Source organism: Sardina pilchardus, chromosome 13 (genome assembly GCF_963854185.1).
Source record: "Sardina pilchardus chromosome 13, fSarPil1.1, whole genome shotgun sequence".
NCBI lineage: Eukaryota > Metazoa > Chordata > Actinopteri > Clupeiformes > Clupeidae > Sardina > Sardina pilchardus.
The window spans coordinates 7,292,189-7,310,355 of NC_085006.1; the positions used below are offsets into that span (position 1 = coordinate 7,292,189).

General features: G+C 41.5%; 1 protein-coding gene across 1 annotated transcript; it reads right to left on the minus strand.

The window, feature by feature from the left end:
• Nucleotides 1-707: 707 nt before the first annotated feature.
• LOC134099611 (von Willebrand factor A domain-containing protein 5A-like) lies at nucleotides 708-15,077 on the minus strand. The gene is made up of 21 exons (XM_062552547.1): nucleotides 13,785-15,077; nucleotides 13,208-13,410; nucleotides 12,475-12,697; nucleotides 11,759-11,928; nucleotides 11,546-11,660; nucleotides 11,208-11,383; nucleotides 10,923-11,011; nucleotides 10,592-10,736; nucleotides 10,352-10,431; nucleotides 9,669-9,783; nucleotides 9,234-9,536; nucleotides 8,906-9,009; nucleotides 7,184-7,401; nucleotides 6,997-7,080; nucleotides 6,235-6,276; nucleotides 5,897-6,004; nucleotides 4,558-4,665; nucleotides 4,301-4,369; nucleotides 1,562-1,695; nucleotides 1,223-1,346; nucleotides 708-1,033 (listed from the first exon to the last, which is right to left on the minus strand). The coding sequence occupies exons 1-21, from the start codon at nucleotides 13,825-13,827 to the stop codon at nucleotides 954-956; spliced, it is 2,733 nt and encodes a 910-aa protein (XP_062408531.1). The 5' UTR covers nucleotides 13,828-15,077; the 3' UTR covers nucleotides 708-953.
• Nucleotides 15,078-18,167: the final 3,090 nt, after the last annotated feature.

The following is an 18,167-nucleotide window of genomic DNA, read 5'->3' on the forward strand; positions in this document are numbered from 1 at the left end:
TGCAATGAACTTTACAAAATAACCTTCCAGTTTCGAATTTGATGCTTAATGTGGCATTATGTCTCTGTCCCAGTGTCACAAGGTGGCATGACATTTCCCTATAAGGCTTCATGGTTAAACAGACAAAATAACCGTTATTTCACAATATCTTGCAAACAAGCTAAATACATAATTTGCTCAAAAATGTGCATAACTCAAAAGTGCATTCCTGGAAGTGGGCTTGGGAATAAAGGCCTTAGGAATAAGGCGTGAATGGGAGAATTTGGTCCTTAATTAAAAACAAATATGTCATTTTATTCTCAAATAAGACCAAAACTTTCATCACTCATTTAAAGACTATTAGCCTCTCACCGGGGTCAGCCCTATGTCCCAAGGGCCTATGTTCTATCACCATCGTTGGCTAATTGACTAGGAGTACGCTGCAATGTTCTGGACAGATGCACGTAAATTGATTGCTGCTCTTTTATGGAATGTTAATTGATGATGTGTGAAGAAGAATATCCTTATAGGACAATAAAGACTCTATAATCATGCATCTGATCTAAGACTTTGCTTCACATACTTTTACAGCAGACTAGTCTGTGTCAGTGTAAATGTCTACCAAGAATTTCATGTGTGTTGACCTTTCAGTTATCAGAAAGACAAAGTCTATTTTTGTATTCAAATGATTAATTATCTACTTACATTTCTGTGCAAATACATTTTTTCACACCAGTATTTTGCATTTTATTTTCTTACATTACAAGTATTTGCAGTTTGCAACAGAACAGGTTCTGATGTAGCCTACATGTACTTGTGCCCACCTCTGCTCTCTCCTACTCATTATATTCTTTCAAATACAGGCTAAAAAGCCCAAACACATAACTCAAAAAGGGCAAAGTAATTCCATCACATTGACAGAATATTGTGATATCAATAAGCTCCAGCACACATGACGTAAGGTGGTGAAGTCCTCAGAGGCCCAGAGTCTCCTGCTGCAGCTGACATCCCAGCAGAGCATTTCCAGCCTGCACACACTGAGACACACAGTCCACTGCAACACAAGAGACACGTGTGAGCAGAAATACACACACACACACACACACACACACACACACACACACACACACACACACACACACACACACACACACACACACACACACACACACACACACACACGCACGCACACGCTGGCATACACACATATTTTAAAACAGTGACTGAGAGGAGGATAGTTTACCTTTCTGAGCTTGAATCCAGGATGCTGCCTTCATGGCTACAAACTGCCATTCATCCTTGGCATCCAGACGGAAACCATAGAGCCAAAGCAGAGCCAGAACTGTAGCCCACACTGAATTGTTTGCCTAAAAAACAACTATGAATATCTTTGGTGTTAATCAGTACAACTTACAAAACATGAACCAAAGAGAAGCTACCTGCATCACTGCAAATGTCAGGTTTGAGCTCTACAGAAATGTTATCAAATCAACAGTATATGCAATAATTATTTTCCCAATAAGAGATTACAAAAAAATAACCTCAAAAATTTTTCATCAGTAATTATGCAACAAAATTATACCCTCATTGGCATCGACTGAGCCTCTTCATCTGTCCTCCCAAGTATCTTGGCCAGAGCTGACTCCATTTCCCAAGACCCATCAGCCTTCTGGAGGGAAATTAGTTCTATAAGAGGGTCCTCACAGGTCTGGGGAACTATGATACAAATAGACATAAAAGGCACCTTCACTAAGACTGTGCATAGAGACAGATATCTTGAAATCCCATTCATATTCACATGCACAACGTTGTAGTTGCAATATCTTGGCCTACATCAGCATACAGTGGGCCGTTAATGACAACCACTTGGCCTGTGTTCCAGTGGCATGTTGTGTTTGCTAATCCATGTTTAAAACACTAATGCTATATCTTCATCATCCCTTCAGCTGTCAACTCTGCCCCTGATTAAGGAAGCCACACAGTTGGCCTTGTTAACTACACTAAAAAAAAGAGGGTCGCTGTAGAGCAGCTGAAGTACTTTTACCTTTGTAATTGTAAAGAAAATATATTAAACAAGACTGCTTATACAGACTGTTCTTGAGGTCACTGCCATCTTGTGAGTTTGCACAAATCGATTTGAAATACGTTTTTAAAAAGTTGGTCTGATGTTTTCATTACTATTGATGTTATGAATACTTTTAAATAATTGTTGGTTGATTGTGTTATGTGTTTATGTTCTTTCATACGTCTTACTTACATCAATTGCATTATAAGTTACAGTTCAACAACATTATTCCCATGAAAAGTGTATTGGTCAGTATTTTTTAAAAAGTATTAGTCAACATTGGTCTGCGCAATGCTTATTAACCTATTTGACAAGATGTCGTCACTGTGTAAACTAACTTCCTCTGGAACAGCTCAAAGACAGAAACATGAAGATGTTTTACCCTGCCAATTAAGGCATCATTAACATCAACTAGGCCAGACACCTGGACACTGTGAAATTGGCTCATTGGTTCAATTTACTAAATAAAACAAACTTTTGAAAAGAAAAGAACATTTTGTTCAAATATCCAAAGGTTTGGGAAAATGTTCCCAGGTACAAATGGCTAAATTAAGCAATAAGCCCCAAGAGAACAAACTTTTAATGGTCCGACCATACTGAGAACATGTCTGTCTTCCACCCAAAGTTTGGGCAGGCTAGGAATAATGCTTTTCAATATATTAATGCCCAAACGTGGACTCCAAGATAAGGCATTTCTGAGAGTAAAAATGATACAAAATGTCAAAATGTATGAAAACATTGGAATGTAGCAAAAATATTGTACAAGTCTTGATTTTGGGACCTAAATATTAGGTAGACAGACTTTGAGCAAAACTGAGATGTTGCAACAATCATTTTTCTGGATTTTGTCTGATTTGGCACGGATTGTCCCATTCACCAAACCAGAGCACTCTTAAACAATATTCATATAACAGCTAGCATATCAGTATCCAATGTGGTATTATGTTCACTAAAATGTTGAATAATTGAATATTCAATTTTATTTTATTTCATTTCTGTTTTTCCACAAAAAACTCCCTGTGGGCTGGTACCTTGACTTTGGTGAGAAGACTTTCTACAAAAACAGGTATCTTTTAATAAAATGCATGTACTGTTAGGATATAGGTTATGTCAACATGGTAAAGGAACTGATCAACATTTTGGGAAATGAGCTTATTCACCATCTCCCCCAGAGGTAGATAAGAGGATACATACCCGTCACGTCTCTGGGCGTGCTGTAACTGTGTCTAAAGCATCCACCATCAACTCCATTGTAGTCATCTCTATCACTAATTCTATTATGTTTTGGAAATTGAAACCTGATGTGTGTGATCCCTCAACATGCCGGAGAATTGCACTCATGGTGAGTAGTACTGGTTTGTTCCTTTTAAGTAGTACATTCTGCCCTTGGTTGGGCAAAGGGAGATTCAGGTGAGTAAGGCCCCTGTCTTTCTTAACCGAATAGACAGCATTTGTTTGGGGATAGTTTTTGTTGGGTGGTATAGTCAGCGTCAGTGACCGCTGGGCTATTGGCCCTGGACATTAAGGTCTCCCCAGTAAGAAAGGAAATATTGTGTACGCACACAGATGGGCCTACTGTACGTCAACGAATCTCCAAAGAGTGGCAACAGCTCTGGGTGTTTGAGAAGGATCACTATCACTGCTAAATTAGATTCTAGCAAAGTATCTGTTAAAAACAGACCTGTATCTGTCTTCTAATTATTCCACCTTAAGTTATGTTAATTATTCTTTATTGCTTTCTTTTTAGTTTTTATTTTATTATTATTACTATTATTATTATTATTATTATTATTATTACTCTTTGCCCATCTCTGCTTTATCTGCTATTACTGTTTATGTAAAGCACATTGAATGACCTCTGTGTATGAAATGCGCTATATAAATAAACTTGACTTGACTTGACTATGTCCTGCTGACAAAAACACAGTTAAATTGAAACTGTAAAACAAATAGAAAATGTTGGATTGTAAACTGTGCTATAATCTCTGACACTAAATTAGCTATATCACCCAAACAGCATAAAGATGCTTGCTATGTGGGCAATATAATACAATATAATGGGGGAATTACACTAACAACAACAAAAAACAACAGTAGGCTACTGTATGTAATGCAACACTTTTTGTGGACGCTTTCGCACTCAGCAGCCAATTCAATCAAGACTTTTCTGGTGGCAAGTCTTCAAGTGTTCGTTGTGCAGTGTAATGTGTGGAACAGAGGAGAAGATACAACAATGATGTAAGGCCAAACACTTACCAGCCATTGGGGCCATTCTAGCCTTTGTGTATAAATGTAGCGCTGGATACTGATAGCATTCAGCCGTACCTTCATACAGAACACAGAACAACAGGAAAACAGAATAACTGGGATATTAGAAGACAGGTATATTTTAATAACATGCATGTAGGCTACTGTTAGGACTGGCTATGTCAACATGGTAAAGGAACTGGTCAACATTTTGGGAAATGAGCTTATTCACCATCTCCCCCAGAGGTAGATAAGAGGATACATACCCGTCACGTCTCTGGGCGTGCTGTAACTGCGTCTAGCACTAATGCATCCATAGTCAACTCCACTGTAGTCATCTCTATCACTACGTCCTGCTGACAATTCCGCCGTACCTGCACACAGAACACAGAACAACAGGAAAACAGAATAACTGGGATATTAGAAGACACAAAATATAGTTGTTTATTTTGATTTTGGTTGTTCAAGAGATATTCCACCAAGAAGAATGGGTGTGAAGATGGATGCAGAATGTATGATTCAATTTCATGTACATTCAAGTACATGTACATTGAAGTTCATGTACACTCACAGGACCCCTTTCCACTTAACAGTCCATGTTAAATGAGCTCAGGCTTAGATTTCTGTATCTTGTCTAAATAAATATGTCTTCTTCGCATGGCAGAGTTTACTCTTAAGGAAGCATTAAACTATGACAATGCGTTTTCCTGCGAGCCCATACAATGATTTTCTTCACAGAAAAAAGTCTGGCTTTATGCAGTTCCATCTGAGGTTCCTGAAGACAATGGCCATCCAATATGTTTTTCAGCCCGACCCTTTTATAGGTTTCTTTGGATTTTCTGAATATTTTAATGATATTTTTATGTAGGCTACTGTAGATGATGAAATTGTATCCTTTGCAATTTCATGATAAGGAACATTTTCTTCTATTGTTTCATCATTTGGCCGCAGATTTACATGGAGTGATTCCACATCTTTACTTCAGTCTCTCTGGGATGCTCATTTTTATCCACATTCATGGTTCCAGTTCACCTAATTAAATTGGCAGCCTTTTTTGAAGCATTGTTGACATAACAGAAGTCATTAGCTAAGATAGCATTGTTAGCATAGTTAGCATTTTTAGCATAGCTGCTAGAAATCATCAGCTAAGTTAGCTAAACAACCTAGTTAGCATTGTTAGCTTAGATAGCATTGTTAGCATAGTTAGCATTTTGCAAGCCCACTCTTGCAGGTCCTCGGACATGCACATTTCTAGTTTATTATTCCTTTCACCCACTTTTTTAAGACACCAGCTTCTCCTAGAGCGTTTGAGCTATCGACACGGTTCCAACACTAAAAAATCAGGCCTGATCCGGTGTAGCTAGCTTGTTAATGTCGGATGGCTGCCAGTTGTCGTTTTTCCGGTATTTTTCCACAAAAACCTCCCTGTGGGCTGGTACCTTGACTTTGGTGAGAGGGCTTTCCACAAAAACAGGTATCTTTTAATAAAATACATGTAGGCCTACTGTTAGGATATAGGTTATGTCAACATGGTAAAGGAACTGGTCATTTTGGGAATTTAGCTTATTCACCATCTCCCCCAGAGGTAGATAAGAGGATACATACCCGTCTCATCTCTGCGCCTGCTGTAACTGCGTCTAGCACTAATGCATCCATAGTCAACTCCACAGTAGTCATCTCTATCACTACGTCCTGCTGATAATTCAACCGTACCTGCATACAGAACACAGAACAACAGGAAAACAGAAAAACTGGGATATTAGAAGACACAAAATATAGATGGATCCAGAATGTATGCAGAAAGTATGATTCAATTTCATGTACGTTCAGCAGCCAATTCAAATCAAGAGTTTTCTGGTGGCAAGTCTTCAAGTGTTCGCTGTGCAGCGTAATATGTGGAACAGAGGAGAAGATACAACAATGATGTAAGGCCAAACACTTACCAGCTGTTGGGGCCATTAGCGTTGTATAGCAATCAGCCGTACCTTACAGAACACAGAACAACGTTATTTGCACCTGTCAGCCACTTTAGGATATCTGAAATGTTTATTTTGACTAGGAATAATTCAATTACAAATACATAGTCAGACAACCTATTAAATGTTAAAAGGGCTTGCCATATATTATACAAAGTGATGTGTGGCAAAATACTACCATTCCTGTGAAACACTGTGGAGCGAATCCAACCTTTTGTGTGTTGGGAAGCGCAATGTTCCATGACACATAATAACGTTCCATTGTGTTTACTATTAGGCCAATAGGCTACTCCTATTGACAAATGTATTATATTACTAATAAAGTAGCCTACCTTTAATATGTATCTTTTTCATTAAAAAAGGTAATTGGTGGTATTTTCTCTCAGCAAAAAGTCGATTTCAACATCAACATGTGAGTATCTCAACATCCCTTACTTAATCCCCTACTCCTAAAACTCTAGCCTATGTGTAGGCTACTTGTGCTCAAGGACACTTCGACAGGTTCAGAATTGGGTTTGAACCGGCAATATTGGCAATGTACTGCAGCATAATGGGGAATTACAGAAATAGGCTATAATAATAACAACAGTCCGTCATGCAATATCTTTAGGTCGACTTTCATGCTCAGCAGCCAATACAATTTTTCTGGTGGCAAAGTCTTTGTTGTGCAGCGTAATATGGGGGGCAGAGAGGAGATGATACAACAATGATGTTTGGCCAAACACTTACCAGCTGGGGAAATTCTACCAAATCGAGCCTTTCTAGGCTTTCTTAGCACTGCATAGGAATCAGCAAGACACTGGTAAAATATTTCTAGAAAAAGCATAAAATGTCAATAAGTAACTTGTATGTTATTTTCCTGAACACAAAATCACTGGGACATTAGAAGACACCCAATATAGAGCCCCACTCTAACCTGGCGTTGGCACAGGTCTGTGGAGCAGAGGTCCCTGCACAGTCTGTCCACTGCCCTTGTGGATGGCGATGAAGGCGGTGTGTGTGCAGCTGACTCCAGACTGCAGGCTGAGCTGCAGCAGCTTCTCTCTCAGGGCCTTCGCCTCTGGTCCTGCTGCCCTCTCCTCCGTCTCCAGTGAGCGGATCAGGGCTCGAGCCCCCAGCCGGTGGAGAGTCAGTCTGAAGTGGGGTGGGATCAGTAGAATATTTGTTTATGTATTAGCACTAGCAGACGATTGTGTCTACAGTATAACACACTCTACGTCATCTGGTATAATTTATATGATTGTCTATAAGCTACCTACAAACGCATTTGATATACATTCGTAGCGCTCTGAGCATTCGTAAACCAAGCCTCAAATACGAGAAAATTAATGTGTGGTTCCCAGACCCCAAATCAAAAAATGTTGTAGATTTAGATGAGGTCTGGCTATATACTGTAAATATGATCATTTTATATTTAAAGAGGAATAATGCAGGATTGGCGATTTCATCTCTGGTTTCGGTTTCGTTTTTCGTTTTCGCTCGTTTTATGCTTGCATATTTCTCTGCAGAGCTTCCCCGACAGCTTTAGCGTGTATATTTATACATATATAGGCTATATATAAATATATAAATTGCAAGCGTGGTTCTTCTTGTTCCTTTCGCGTCTCTGACTTCCAGATGTAAACAGCAAACGATCGTTTATCAGAAAGTTGCAAGGTTGTAATAGCGGAGAGGGACACTAGGGGCGGGAGGAAATGTGACTGTTTTCGATAAAACTGGTCAGTCAAGCAAAACAACGATTTCTAAGCGATTTTATGACTATGAAAAAGTTGCATAGGGTCTCTTTAAATATCCAGCTAATGAGTCAAGTGTCCACCAAGTGAACCCAGATGAATCTCATCTCAGGTCTCCATCTAGTGGTGATCATCAGAAACTGCACGGTCTGAAAGTGTCCCACATCACAGACCAAACTAATAACCAGCTAGGCTATGTGGAGTATACAACAGGATTGGAGCCTTCACAGCAGTCCACAGAGACGGCAAGAATCCTAGGAATAGTTCCTCTTTCTACGAGAAACCACCCTGTGGCTCAGCTGTGGTTTCATGCTCATTGCTCATTGAGCTCAATGCAAATCAAACCAGCTAATAGTCTAACAGAAAAACAAGAAAAAAAAACACCATGCCAATCTCTAGGTATGGTGAAGGGTACAGTATGTGATGATGTGGGGCTATTTTAATGCCGTAGTGCAGTAGTGAAATGGTAACGTTCGAAGTGGCCAAAATGAATGGTGATCATGACTCATCTCCTATTCTAAACCATCAAATCATCATTTTTTAATATAACTGGTATATATGAAATATTGTAATGGGTGTGGTTTTTTTTTTATTGTTGTTAGTTTATTGTTTTTCTTCATTTTTCTCTGCGTTGAGATATTCCTGCTTATAGAACTCATCTATGTATCTATGATTGTGACTAGCACAGTGTCTGTATTGCGATGTGGAATTTAACTGGCTTTTTTGATGATTTGGCATTTTAATCAGTATTACTCATTCCAAATAAAATAATCAAGTGTGTGCGTACAATGTGTGTGTGTGTGTGTGTGTGTGTGTGTGTGTGTGTGTGTGTGTGTGTGTGTGTGTGTGTGCGTGTGCGTGCGTGTGCGTGTGCGTGCGTGCGCGTGTGTGTGTGTGATTGTTACCCAGTATCTTGAGTGGGTTTCAGACAGAAGTTCAGTTGCTCCTCAATCAAGTCTTTTTTTATGTTGTATTGTATTGTCACAGACCCTTCGGAATACTCTGAACTCTGAAGACAAGACAGGAAGATAAAATATGAAGTTGGAAACCTATATAACTATATGTTGCTCTTTGAAATGAAACTCTGAGGAAAAAATTGTGATTTAAATATATTTAACTAGTACTGTCTGAAAGAAGTCCAAAGGTAAAACATGTTATTTGAAAAATGAACATTAGGAACATTAAGGACTGGGAATGAACATTTAAGTCAGCTGAACCAAGAAAAAGTACTACCACTCCATTGAGCTGGGCATAGAGCAGTGCCCTTTGACCCCGGAAGAGCACAGTGATTGGTGGAGATAAAGGGATGACTGAAAGTGGATTTAGGCCATCTCCTCCAGACTGGCCAGGTTCCTGGGTCCTCTTCCTTCTTTGAAAAAAAGCTTTCACGTGGCCAAGTTTTTGAAAGAATGATATTCGGTTGTGGACTATACTTTGGGTCTGAAGGACCCCTGACGTGACACCATCTGAAAGATTCCATTTGACTGAGATATTTTTGACTGCTGGCTGAAGAGCAAAGGGGAGAGACTGCATCACCTATAAGACAGGAAGAAAAATAGACCAATCACAGTTTACTGACACATAATAGATCTCAGATTAGATAATGAAGATGCAGAAGTATTCTCTCTCTCAGAATTCAAGCCTTCTGTTGTCTCCATCTCCTCCTACCTTGGGCTGCATGCGGTCTGTTTCTGTGATAAACTGAGCATGCCCAGAGCCCTCCTTGGCCAGGCCTGTTATTAAAGCCGTGCTGGCACCCTCTCCGATTCCAAAAGAGAAGCACCTGCACACAATACAGAATAAATGGCAAAATAATACCTCAAAACTGTGCAAATTATAGTCCAATCTTTGGAATAACAACCTATCATCAAGACATCCAACCTGACTGACAAACAGGAACTAGTTCACATAGAAGAAGAATAAGTATTTGAAGGTCTAAAACTAAACATATTCTCCCAAAAAGAAAACATAAAAAGGCAATAAATAAATAAATAGGTACTTTTACATAATTACGGACAAAATAAATGAAAGCAATATGACATTAACGTATCATCCAGAGATTCCAGACTACAAAAGATACATAAAATATGTGCAAATACTCTGCAAAAAAGAAATTCAGTTCTACTTAGCATGATACAGAGACATTGGCTAAGACATTTCTTTCTTCCAGTCCTCTTAATTTCATAGACCTCCCACGTCACTGCTAAGAAGGAATATTATGACAGACATACAGAACACTAATGCAGATCTGTGTCCAACAACTGAAAAATTAAACTTAAACGTTGTACATGTACATAAAAAAATTGAAAATACAACTGTCATCATGTTATAATGTAGTAGGCTATACCAACCTGTGGGAGTGAACATTTTTCTTCACCAGGTCCAAAACCTCCTTGGTATTCCCCACCTCTCCATCAGTAAAAATGAACAGCTGAAGAACATACAAGAAGAACTCGCATAAGATAGGACAAGAGAGGCAGAACTAAGAAGTCTCATAACTGTCATACTTGAAATTTCAGACAAGAAAATCTAGACTATGCTGCCAGAACTGGAGACATGTGACCATTATACAATGAGTCACTAATTCCCACCTGTCTGGGGTGACTGGGGATGCAGGGCTGGCTGTAGATGTGTTTCAGAGGCTGAAGAATCTCAGTGCCCCCCATGTCTGCTCTCATCCCCTTCACTTTCTCAAGAGCATCGTCCATTGACTTCTGGTCATACTTGACGCTCTTCCTGAAGAGGTCATCATGTTAATAATGTTACTCAAGTCATGGAATCACTCATTTCATTGAAGGATTAATAAAGATTACTGCAATATCCTCTTGCAAGAGGACAAAAGTCATCACACTGCACTAATCTGATATGAAGATTACACAACTGTTACCATCAAGTGTAGTGTAATGAAAAAGTAAACTTAACGGGAAGAAATGGTCATGATGAGAGCCAAAGCTGTAAATGTTGAAGTAGCAACCCATGGGGAGACTCTTCAAGAGCAGGAGCAGAGTGTCCTGGAAGTAAAATCAGTGAAAATTACAGTACGAAGCTCATTGAGAAGTCTCAGGGTGTAGTGTGCAGGTTAAACATGGGAGGAGTCAAGCGTTGAGAGCAGCCCAGAGGACAACATCAGCGTGCGTGCCTTATCTCCTCAGTGTACTGAGAAGAGCACCATGTGGGTTCTCTCTAGGACCACTGCAATCATGGTACCTTGGCACTCTCTATGCGCGTCTTTGCATCTTTTCCTGAGTGCATCTTGCAGTCCATACTCCCTGATCGGTCCACCACAAAAATAAACTCTCCACATGTGGCAAGAGAGGATGTTGCTGCAGCAGGGAACTCTGGGTATAAGCTGATCATTACAACAGGGTCACCCATTAAGGAGCCTGAGGGAGAAACAGAGAGGGGAACTTAATTTGTATTAACTTGACAAAACTTTTATACAAAATGGGTAAGATACATTATTTTTCAACCACAGTCTTTAACATATGAGCTGAGCTCCACACAAATGTCCAGATTATCAGCATGTGAAGAGCACAAGCCCTCACCTGGCTCAGCACTGTCCAGTCCAGCCTCCACTATGGCAGTGGGCTTATGAGCATCCTGGTAATACAGCAGCAGCTCCACATCTCGATCAAACAGGTGGCCTGGAGAGAGACTCACCTGGAGGATCAGAGAGGAATATAATATTATGCCACACAAACACACCATAAGCACCTAGTGCTTATAATCACACATTCATAATGTCCAGCCCTCCGTACCGTGGCCTGTGTTTTGTCTGGGTTGAGGTAAGCCAGTGGCTCCAGATGACAGTTGGACTCCACTTTAGAGATGGGCTGGGGGGAGGACAGCTGAGCACTGAGAGCCAACGTGTAGGGCACCGTACCAGCTGGGACTGATGTCACAGTGGCCATTTGACTCCTGTCCATGTCTGAGAAGACAGTTGGGAAGATGCTTTTTCTTTTCTTTTTATTCTAATGGTGTCATACCTGTGGCACTCTTACTGTACGTTCACACCGCCGCCGACTTGAGCTTCCAAAGATTCCGGAATGAAAGATTAATTCATTTTCAATGGAAGCCGGTTTCTCTCAGCTGCCAGCAGCGGCAAATCCGTCTGCGTCGCGTTTTGGGCGTCTTGAGCGACTAGAGAAAGTTGAAAGTGGCTCAACTTTATGGTAATGAGCTATGACGCGGTTCAGCGATCAAACGATCAGCAACGAACATAGAGTGCTACCACGTCAGAGCAGCCAAAGCGTCAAAAGCTTCCCACGGAGTCCTTGGCAGGGCGTCCAGAGCTTCTTGGAAGCTCAAGTCGCTGGCGGTGTATACGTACAGTTAGGCTAGTATTGACATTGGTCTCAAATGGACATGTACAGTACTTTTTCCAAACACACATTAGTCAGAACAGCAATACATTCGAACATGTCAGAAGAGGGAGGCTTTATTTCCCACAAGCCTCCATGTTTCTGGGCCTCACCCAGGGGTGTGTAGCGGGGGTTGAGCACAGCGGGCAGACAGAAGCGCAGGGCGTCATCAGCTTGCATGGCCAGCTCTGAGATGTAGACCAGAGTGATGGCAGCACTCTCTCCTGGAGGCAGGCTGCCCACGTTCAGCTGGAACACATCTGGGCTCTGAGCACTCTCCTCCAACAGGAAGGCCTGGTGGCCCGAGCTCAACGCATCATCATATTTATCCCGTGCCTGGACAAAGGAAGAGCTCGAGGCATCATCATACTGCTGCCTGGACCATGGGAGACTGCCATTGTCTTGAGTAAAGTGCACAGAGACCAAGAAACACACTAATAGGCAAGGTGCAATCAGCGATCAGTTGCAATTTCAAGCCCATGACATTTTTTGTCACAATCAGCAAATGTCTCCTCACAATCTGATAGTTGCCCAAGTACATTGTAAAAAAACACGGTCTCTGTAAGCAGGTCAAGTTCCGACAACTGGAAACAAACAAAGTGGGGGCAACCTGTAACCTAAACAAAAACAAAACACTGTAAAGTTTCTCTGGGAATACTGAAGGGACGAGTGAGATACCTCTGGTGTTTTGTTTGATTCTTGGGTTAAAATATATGCTGTTTTGTACAAATGCATGCACGAAATTTAAATAAAAACATAAACAAATGCAATCAATTGCAAACAAAGTAATCAATTGCACCTCATTTCTACATCATATATTATATCTCAGCTGTCCAATCACCTCACCTTCTGTTTGTCCTGCAGCTTTGCCACCACCTCTGTGTCTCCTATCTTGGCACTGAGGTGGCAGACGGCACATTCGCCAGGCAGAGGGAACACAAACACAGCCTCCAGGGGGCGCTCTTCTTCATTCACATAACGTAGTGTGGAGGTCACTGTGGCTACATGACCTTTTACATGCACATCTACCTCCACACTCTTCAGAGGAACTGCAAAAGGAATCAAGATGATGTCAAAATGATCAAAGAAGCCACTGAACTTGGGCTCCACTTTACTGATGCAACTTCAGACCATGTTAGGTGTATTTCCAATGTTATCTACTGTTATATGGCCTTCTTGACTTCATCCAGCATAATTTAATATTCTTGCATCATCATCATCATTAATTGAAGTAGTAGTAGTATAACCATTGGAACCAGACTGCTCCATATGTAACCCTTAATAATATTTATTATAATATTTTCCTTATAAAACAGACAGAACAGTAATGCTGAAGTTTTCACGTATCCATAGGTTGGAAATGATCATTCTCTCAACATTACGTAACAAGGGAATTGGAGTGGTAAATGCCTCATATTCAGACCTGGCTTCCTGTTTTTGGTGACCAGACCACAGCTGTACTCCATAGTAGTGCCTTTTCAAAGGATGATTTCAAACCTGAATAGAAAAAGAGGGCAAAAACAAACAGGCAGTGCAGGCTAGTAAAGTACAATAGCCTACAGTCCAATAGCTTGGTTTCACTCTGTGTCACAATGCTACTTCAAAATTCGAAAATAGCGTTCGAAATTCAGATGGAGGGCAGGGACTGAACAGCTGGATCAGGAGCCGGTTGCACAAAGCACCTTAGTTAACATGTTCCCTTAAAATCTGATTTAAGGACCATTAAATCGTTAGCACAAACAATTTGGGGCTATCAGTTAGGGCGTAATCAAAATATGTCCGAGTCCAATTCATCATAACGAACGTATACAGCCTATTCAGCCGACACTGACCCGTATATTCCCCCGTTGATACATTGATGCACGGTCAGGCTACTAATTTCACCGGCAGTCAATTTGTGAGTTATCTTACCGTCTCGAGTTCGACCACCGTACTTTCCGCAACTGTGCGCTACCAGACGTATCTATCTGTTTTTAATGCAACAGGATCAGTCTGTGGTGGCAGACGTCTTCCACACAGTCTGCAGCGTAATAATTCATAACGTCTATGCACCGTCTCAAACGCCTGTTGGCGATCATTAATTTATAAATAATAAATACATCAATACAGTTCATTTGTAATCACGAAAGCAAGATAATCAACGTTGTGGCACAGTGGCCTGAAAGCACGCATGACGCGCCTCTTCTGGATGAAAGAAACACCTTTCAGGAACGGGGACAGACCTCAGGCAAGTTGTCTAAATTGTAGGCCTGAGGCTGTTTGACTTAAATATGTAGGCTAGCCTATTAGTTGTGAGTGATATCATTGTGTTAATCTTCAATTCCATACAACAGGAGAGCTATAACTTCAGTCTGTGCAAAACTCGTGCAGTCAATGAACGACGTAGGCTACAGTACTGCAAGCCTAGGCTATCCACTCAGCGCTACGCCATGGTCAACAACTAAATTGCAGAAGATGATTAAATCACTATTATGAATCACAGTCAGTCCGACTCATTTGATTGCATGTCATAAATGAAATGGCAATACACATTTAATGACGAATAGTATTTATTAAATGGAAGGACCTCGTCAGTCAATGTCAATGTAACTTCTATTTCGAATTTATCTATTTCTAATTTTCTGAAGCAATGTAGGCCTATCTATTTCTACATCTCTGATACAGCAAAACTTCTTATTGGAGAGCCAACACGTCCTCTGTTGATTCAATGGTTCGTCGTTGTTCCTGTAATGAAAAGAAAAGGAAACAAGAGCCTAATTAGGTCTGGTGACATAGCTTGTAGCTGCACTGCAACGAGATGTAGAAATGTGCGAAGTGGCCAGCGGGGTATAAGTTTGTTTGACATTATGTGTGAGCACAAAAGTTAGGCCTGGGTCTACCCAGTCCACCCAAGCCTAAATCGCATATGCCGACTAAGTGAGAACATCTGTATTTGATAGGCCTACAATATGTTTAGGATTATAATATGTAGGCTTAACATTTTAATAGGAAACACAGTAGGCTATAGCATCAATAACTACTTTTCCGCTCTCCGTCTCTTTTACGTTGGGCTGGCGGAGGATAGACGGGCACTATCGCTTCACTCATTTCTTTGACTGGCTCACTGCCGAAGGTCTGACTCACTGCAGAAGGTTTTGATGGTTAGCTATGTCGTATTCCACACTTTGTAGAAGTAAATAACCACTGAGATGACTTGCTAAAAGGAGCCTCGTTTATTGAACGGTTACTTGGAGCTAATACATAGACTGAACTGTCAATCAGGATGCGCTCAGTGTAAGGTGCGTGGTCACGCCCTTAGGACCCTATTGACATTCTAAGGTGCCTCTGGCACGCCTGAGCTTATTTCATTTCATTCAAATGTTACATCTCCCTCTTTTTGAAAGAATGACAATGTAATGGATTGGAATTGTTCCTAATGCATACAGTTTGAAATACATTACTTTGAATGACTTACATGTTCCGAATAATTCCTATTCTTGAGATTAAAACATTGTTTGAACAATCAGAGCTGTTTCAATATATCCATCTCATATCATTTCATATAATTTCTATTCCTGTGACATAAACAACAACGGTATGTTTTCTATTCTTATGACTAAAACATTGTTTGAACTATCAGAGCTGTTTCAATATATCCATCTCATATCACAACATTTCAACATTACCATGAACATCATTTTTCTCACTCTTTTTTTTTTTTTTTTTTTTACATTTCAACATTACCATGAACATAACATTTTCGTTGTCTTTCTTTTTTTTTTTTTTTTTTTCTTTTTTTTTTTTGACATAGGGCAGCGATCCGCCTACACCCTTTACAATTCACAGATTCAGGACAGATCGTGTCTTGACCTCTCGTCCCGACTTTGTGCGGTATGACTCTGTGTTTGTGATTTCCGTAGTGTGTGAGTCAGGTAAGTCTGGTGTTTCTTCATGTGTGCATTGTGTAAGTGAGTGTGATGTTTCCTCTGGTGTGTGCTCTGTAGGTAAGTATGGTGTTGGTGTTTGTTGTTGTTGACTGTTTTGTTCTTGGAGCTCAGCATCACCTGAGCTGGCTCTGCTTTCAGACCAGTTCTCCTTGGTGGTCCGAAGGTGTCTGCGGTTGCGGCGATACACCTGACCCTCCTGGGTGCGAAGGATGTATGACCGCTGTGTGTCAGCTGGCTGGACAACGACTGCTGGCCTCCATCGGCCCTGTTCCTGGAGCCTGATGGACTGTCCGATGTGTAGCGGCGGTAGCGGTCTGGCAAACCTATCGTAGTACTTCTTTTGCTGCTGTTGCCTTTGCTGTCGTTTTGTATGACCATCCTTGTAGCTAACAACCTCTGGCTGCAGCTGCATGTTTGTGCTTGGCAAGACTGACCTGAGCCTACGACTCATCAGCAGCTGTGCAGGAGACTTGAAGCTGTCCACCGGCGTGTTTCGATATTCCAGGAGACCGAGGTAGGGGTCTCGTCCATCTGCTTTGGCCTTCTCCATTAGAGCTTTTGCTGTCTTCACAGTCCTCTCCGCAAGACCATTTGCCTGGGGGTAATACGGACTGGACGTGACATGTTCAAATTCCCAAGACTGAGCAAATGCCTCGAACTCTTTTGCTGCATATTGGGGGCCATTGTCTGAGACGACAGTCTCTGGGATGCCATGCCTGGCAAAGGCAGCTTTTAGCTTGTGTGCAACTGATGCCGAAGTGGTGCTTGTAAGTCTGTCTAGTTCAAAAAATCTACTGTAGTAATCCACGGTAATGAGGTAATTCTCACCTTGCCATGCGAAGATGTCTGTTGCCACGACCTGCCACGGTCTGTCAGGGATGCGGTGAGGAATCATGGGCTCTTTCGTGTTTGCTGGTTGGTGTTCTTGACATGTGCTGCAATTCATTACCATTGTCTCTATGCTTTTGGACATTCCAGGCCAAAACATAATGTCACGGGCTCTTTGTTTACATTTTTCTATGCCCATGTGACCTGTATGGATTTTCTCTAGCATCCTACCTCGCATCTTAGAAGGAATGATGATTTTCTCCCCCTTGAAGAAGATGCCATTCATTTCGGAGAGCTCGTCACGGTGATTCCAAAACTCTCTCACGCTGAGAGGGCAGTTCTTTCGGTCACCAGGCCACCCGTCTTGAACAACCTTCTTTAGCACTGTGAGTTGTTCGTCGTTTTCTGTTTCTTTTCGGATCTCAGACAGTCTATCATCACTCACAGGCATGCTGCTGAACACAGTGTGCACCTGTACGTCCATGCCTTCGCTCAGGCTGCTATCAGTAGCGGCAAGTGATTTCCTCGACAGTGTGTCGGCGACAGGTATGTCCTTGCCTGGACGGTGCGTGATCGTGAAACAGTATTTTTGCAGTTGGAGGATCATTCTTTGTAACCTTGGCGGTGCTGCAGCTAGTGGCTTCCTGATGATCGACTCCAAGGGCTTGTGGTCTGATTCCACATGGACGTGACGACCATAGGCATATTGGTGGAAACGTTTGAGACCGAACAGTATTGCATACATCTCTTTCTCGATCTGGGCATAATTTACCTCGGTCTCTGTGAGAGACCTAGATGCATAACTGACTGGCCTACCTTCTTGAAGCAATACAGCACCTAAGCCATATTTAGATGCGTCCACTTGCAAGCTGAGCTCTTTGTCAGGATCGAAGTAGGCGAGGACCGGTCCCGGTTCCCTGGTGATGACGTCCTTCATCTTCTGGAACGCAGCGTCGTGTTGGCTGTCCCACAGGAATTCACTGGACTGCTTGAGCAGCTGGCGCATCGGTGCATTGATTTCTGACAACCCAGGTGCAAACTTTGCCAGATAG

Coding starts and splice junctions, on each gene's coding strand:
- LOC134099611 (XM_062552547.1), bottom strand. CDS start 13,827: ATGGAGTACAGCTGTGGTCTGGTCACCAAAAACAGGAAGCCAG. Junction 6,277..6,996: donor TGGTAGAATTTCCCCAGCTG/GTAAGTGTTTGG, acceptor GTGTTCTGTAAG/GTACGGCTGATTGCTATACA. Junction 4,666..5,896: donor CAGGCGCAGAGATGAGACGG/GTATGTATCCTC, acceptor TTCTGTGTGCAG/GTACGGCGGAATTGTCAGCA.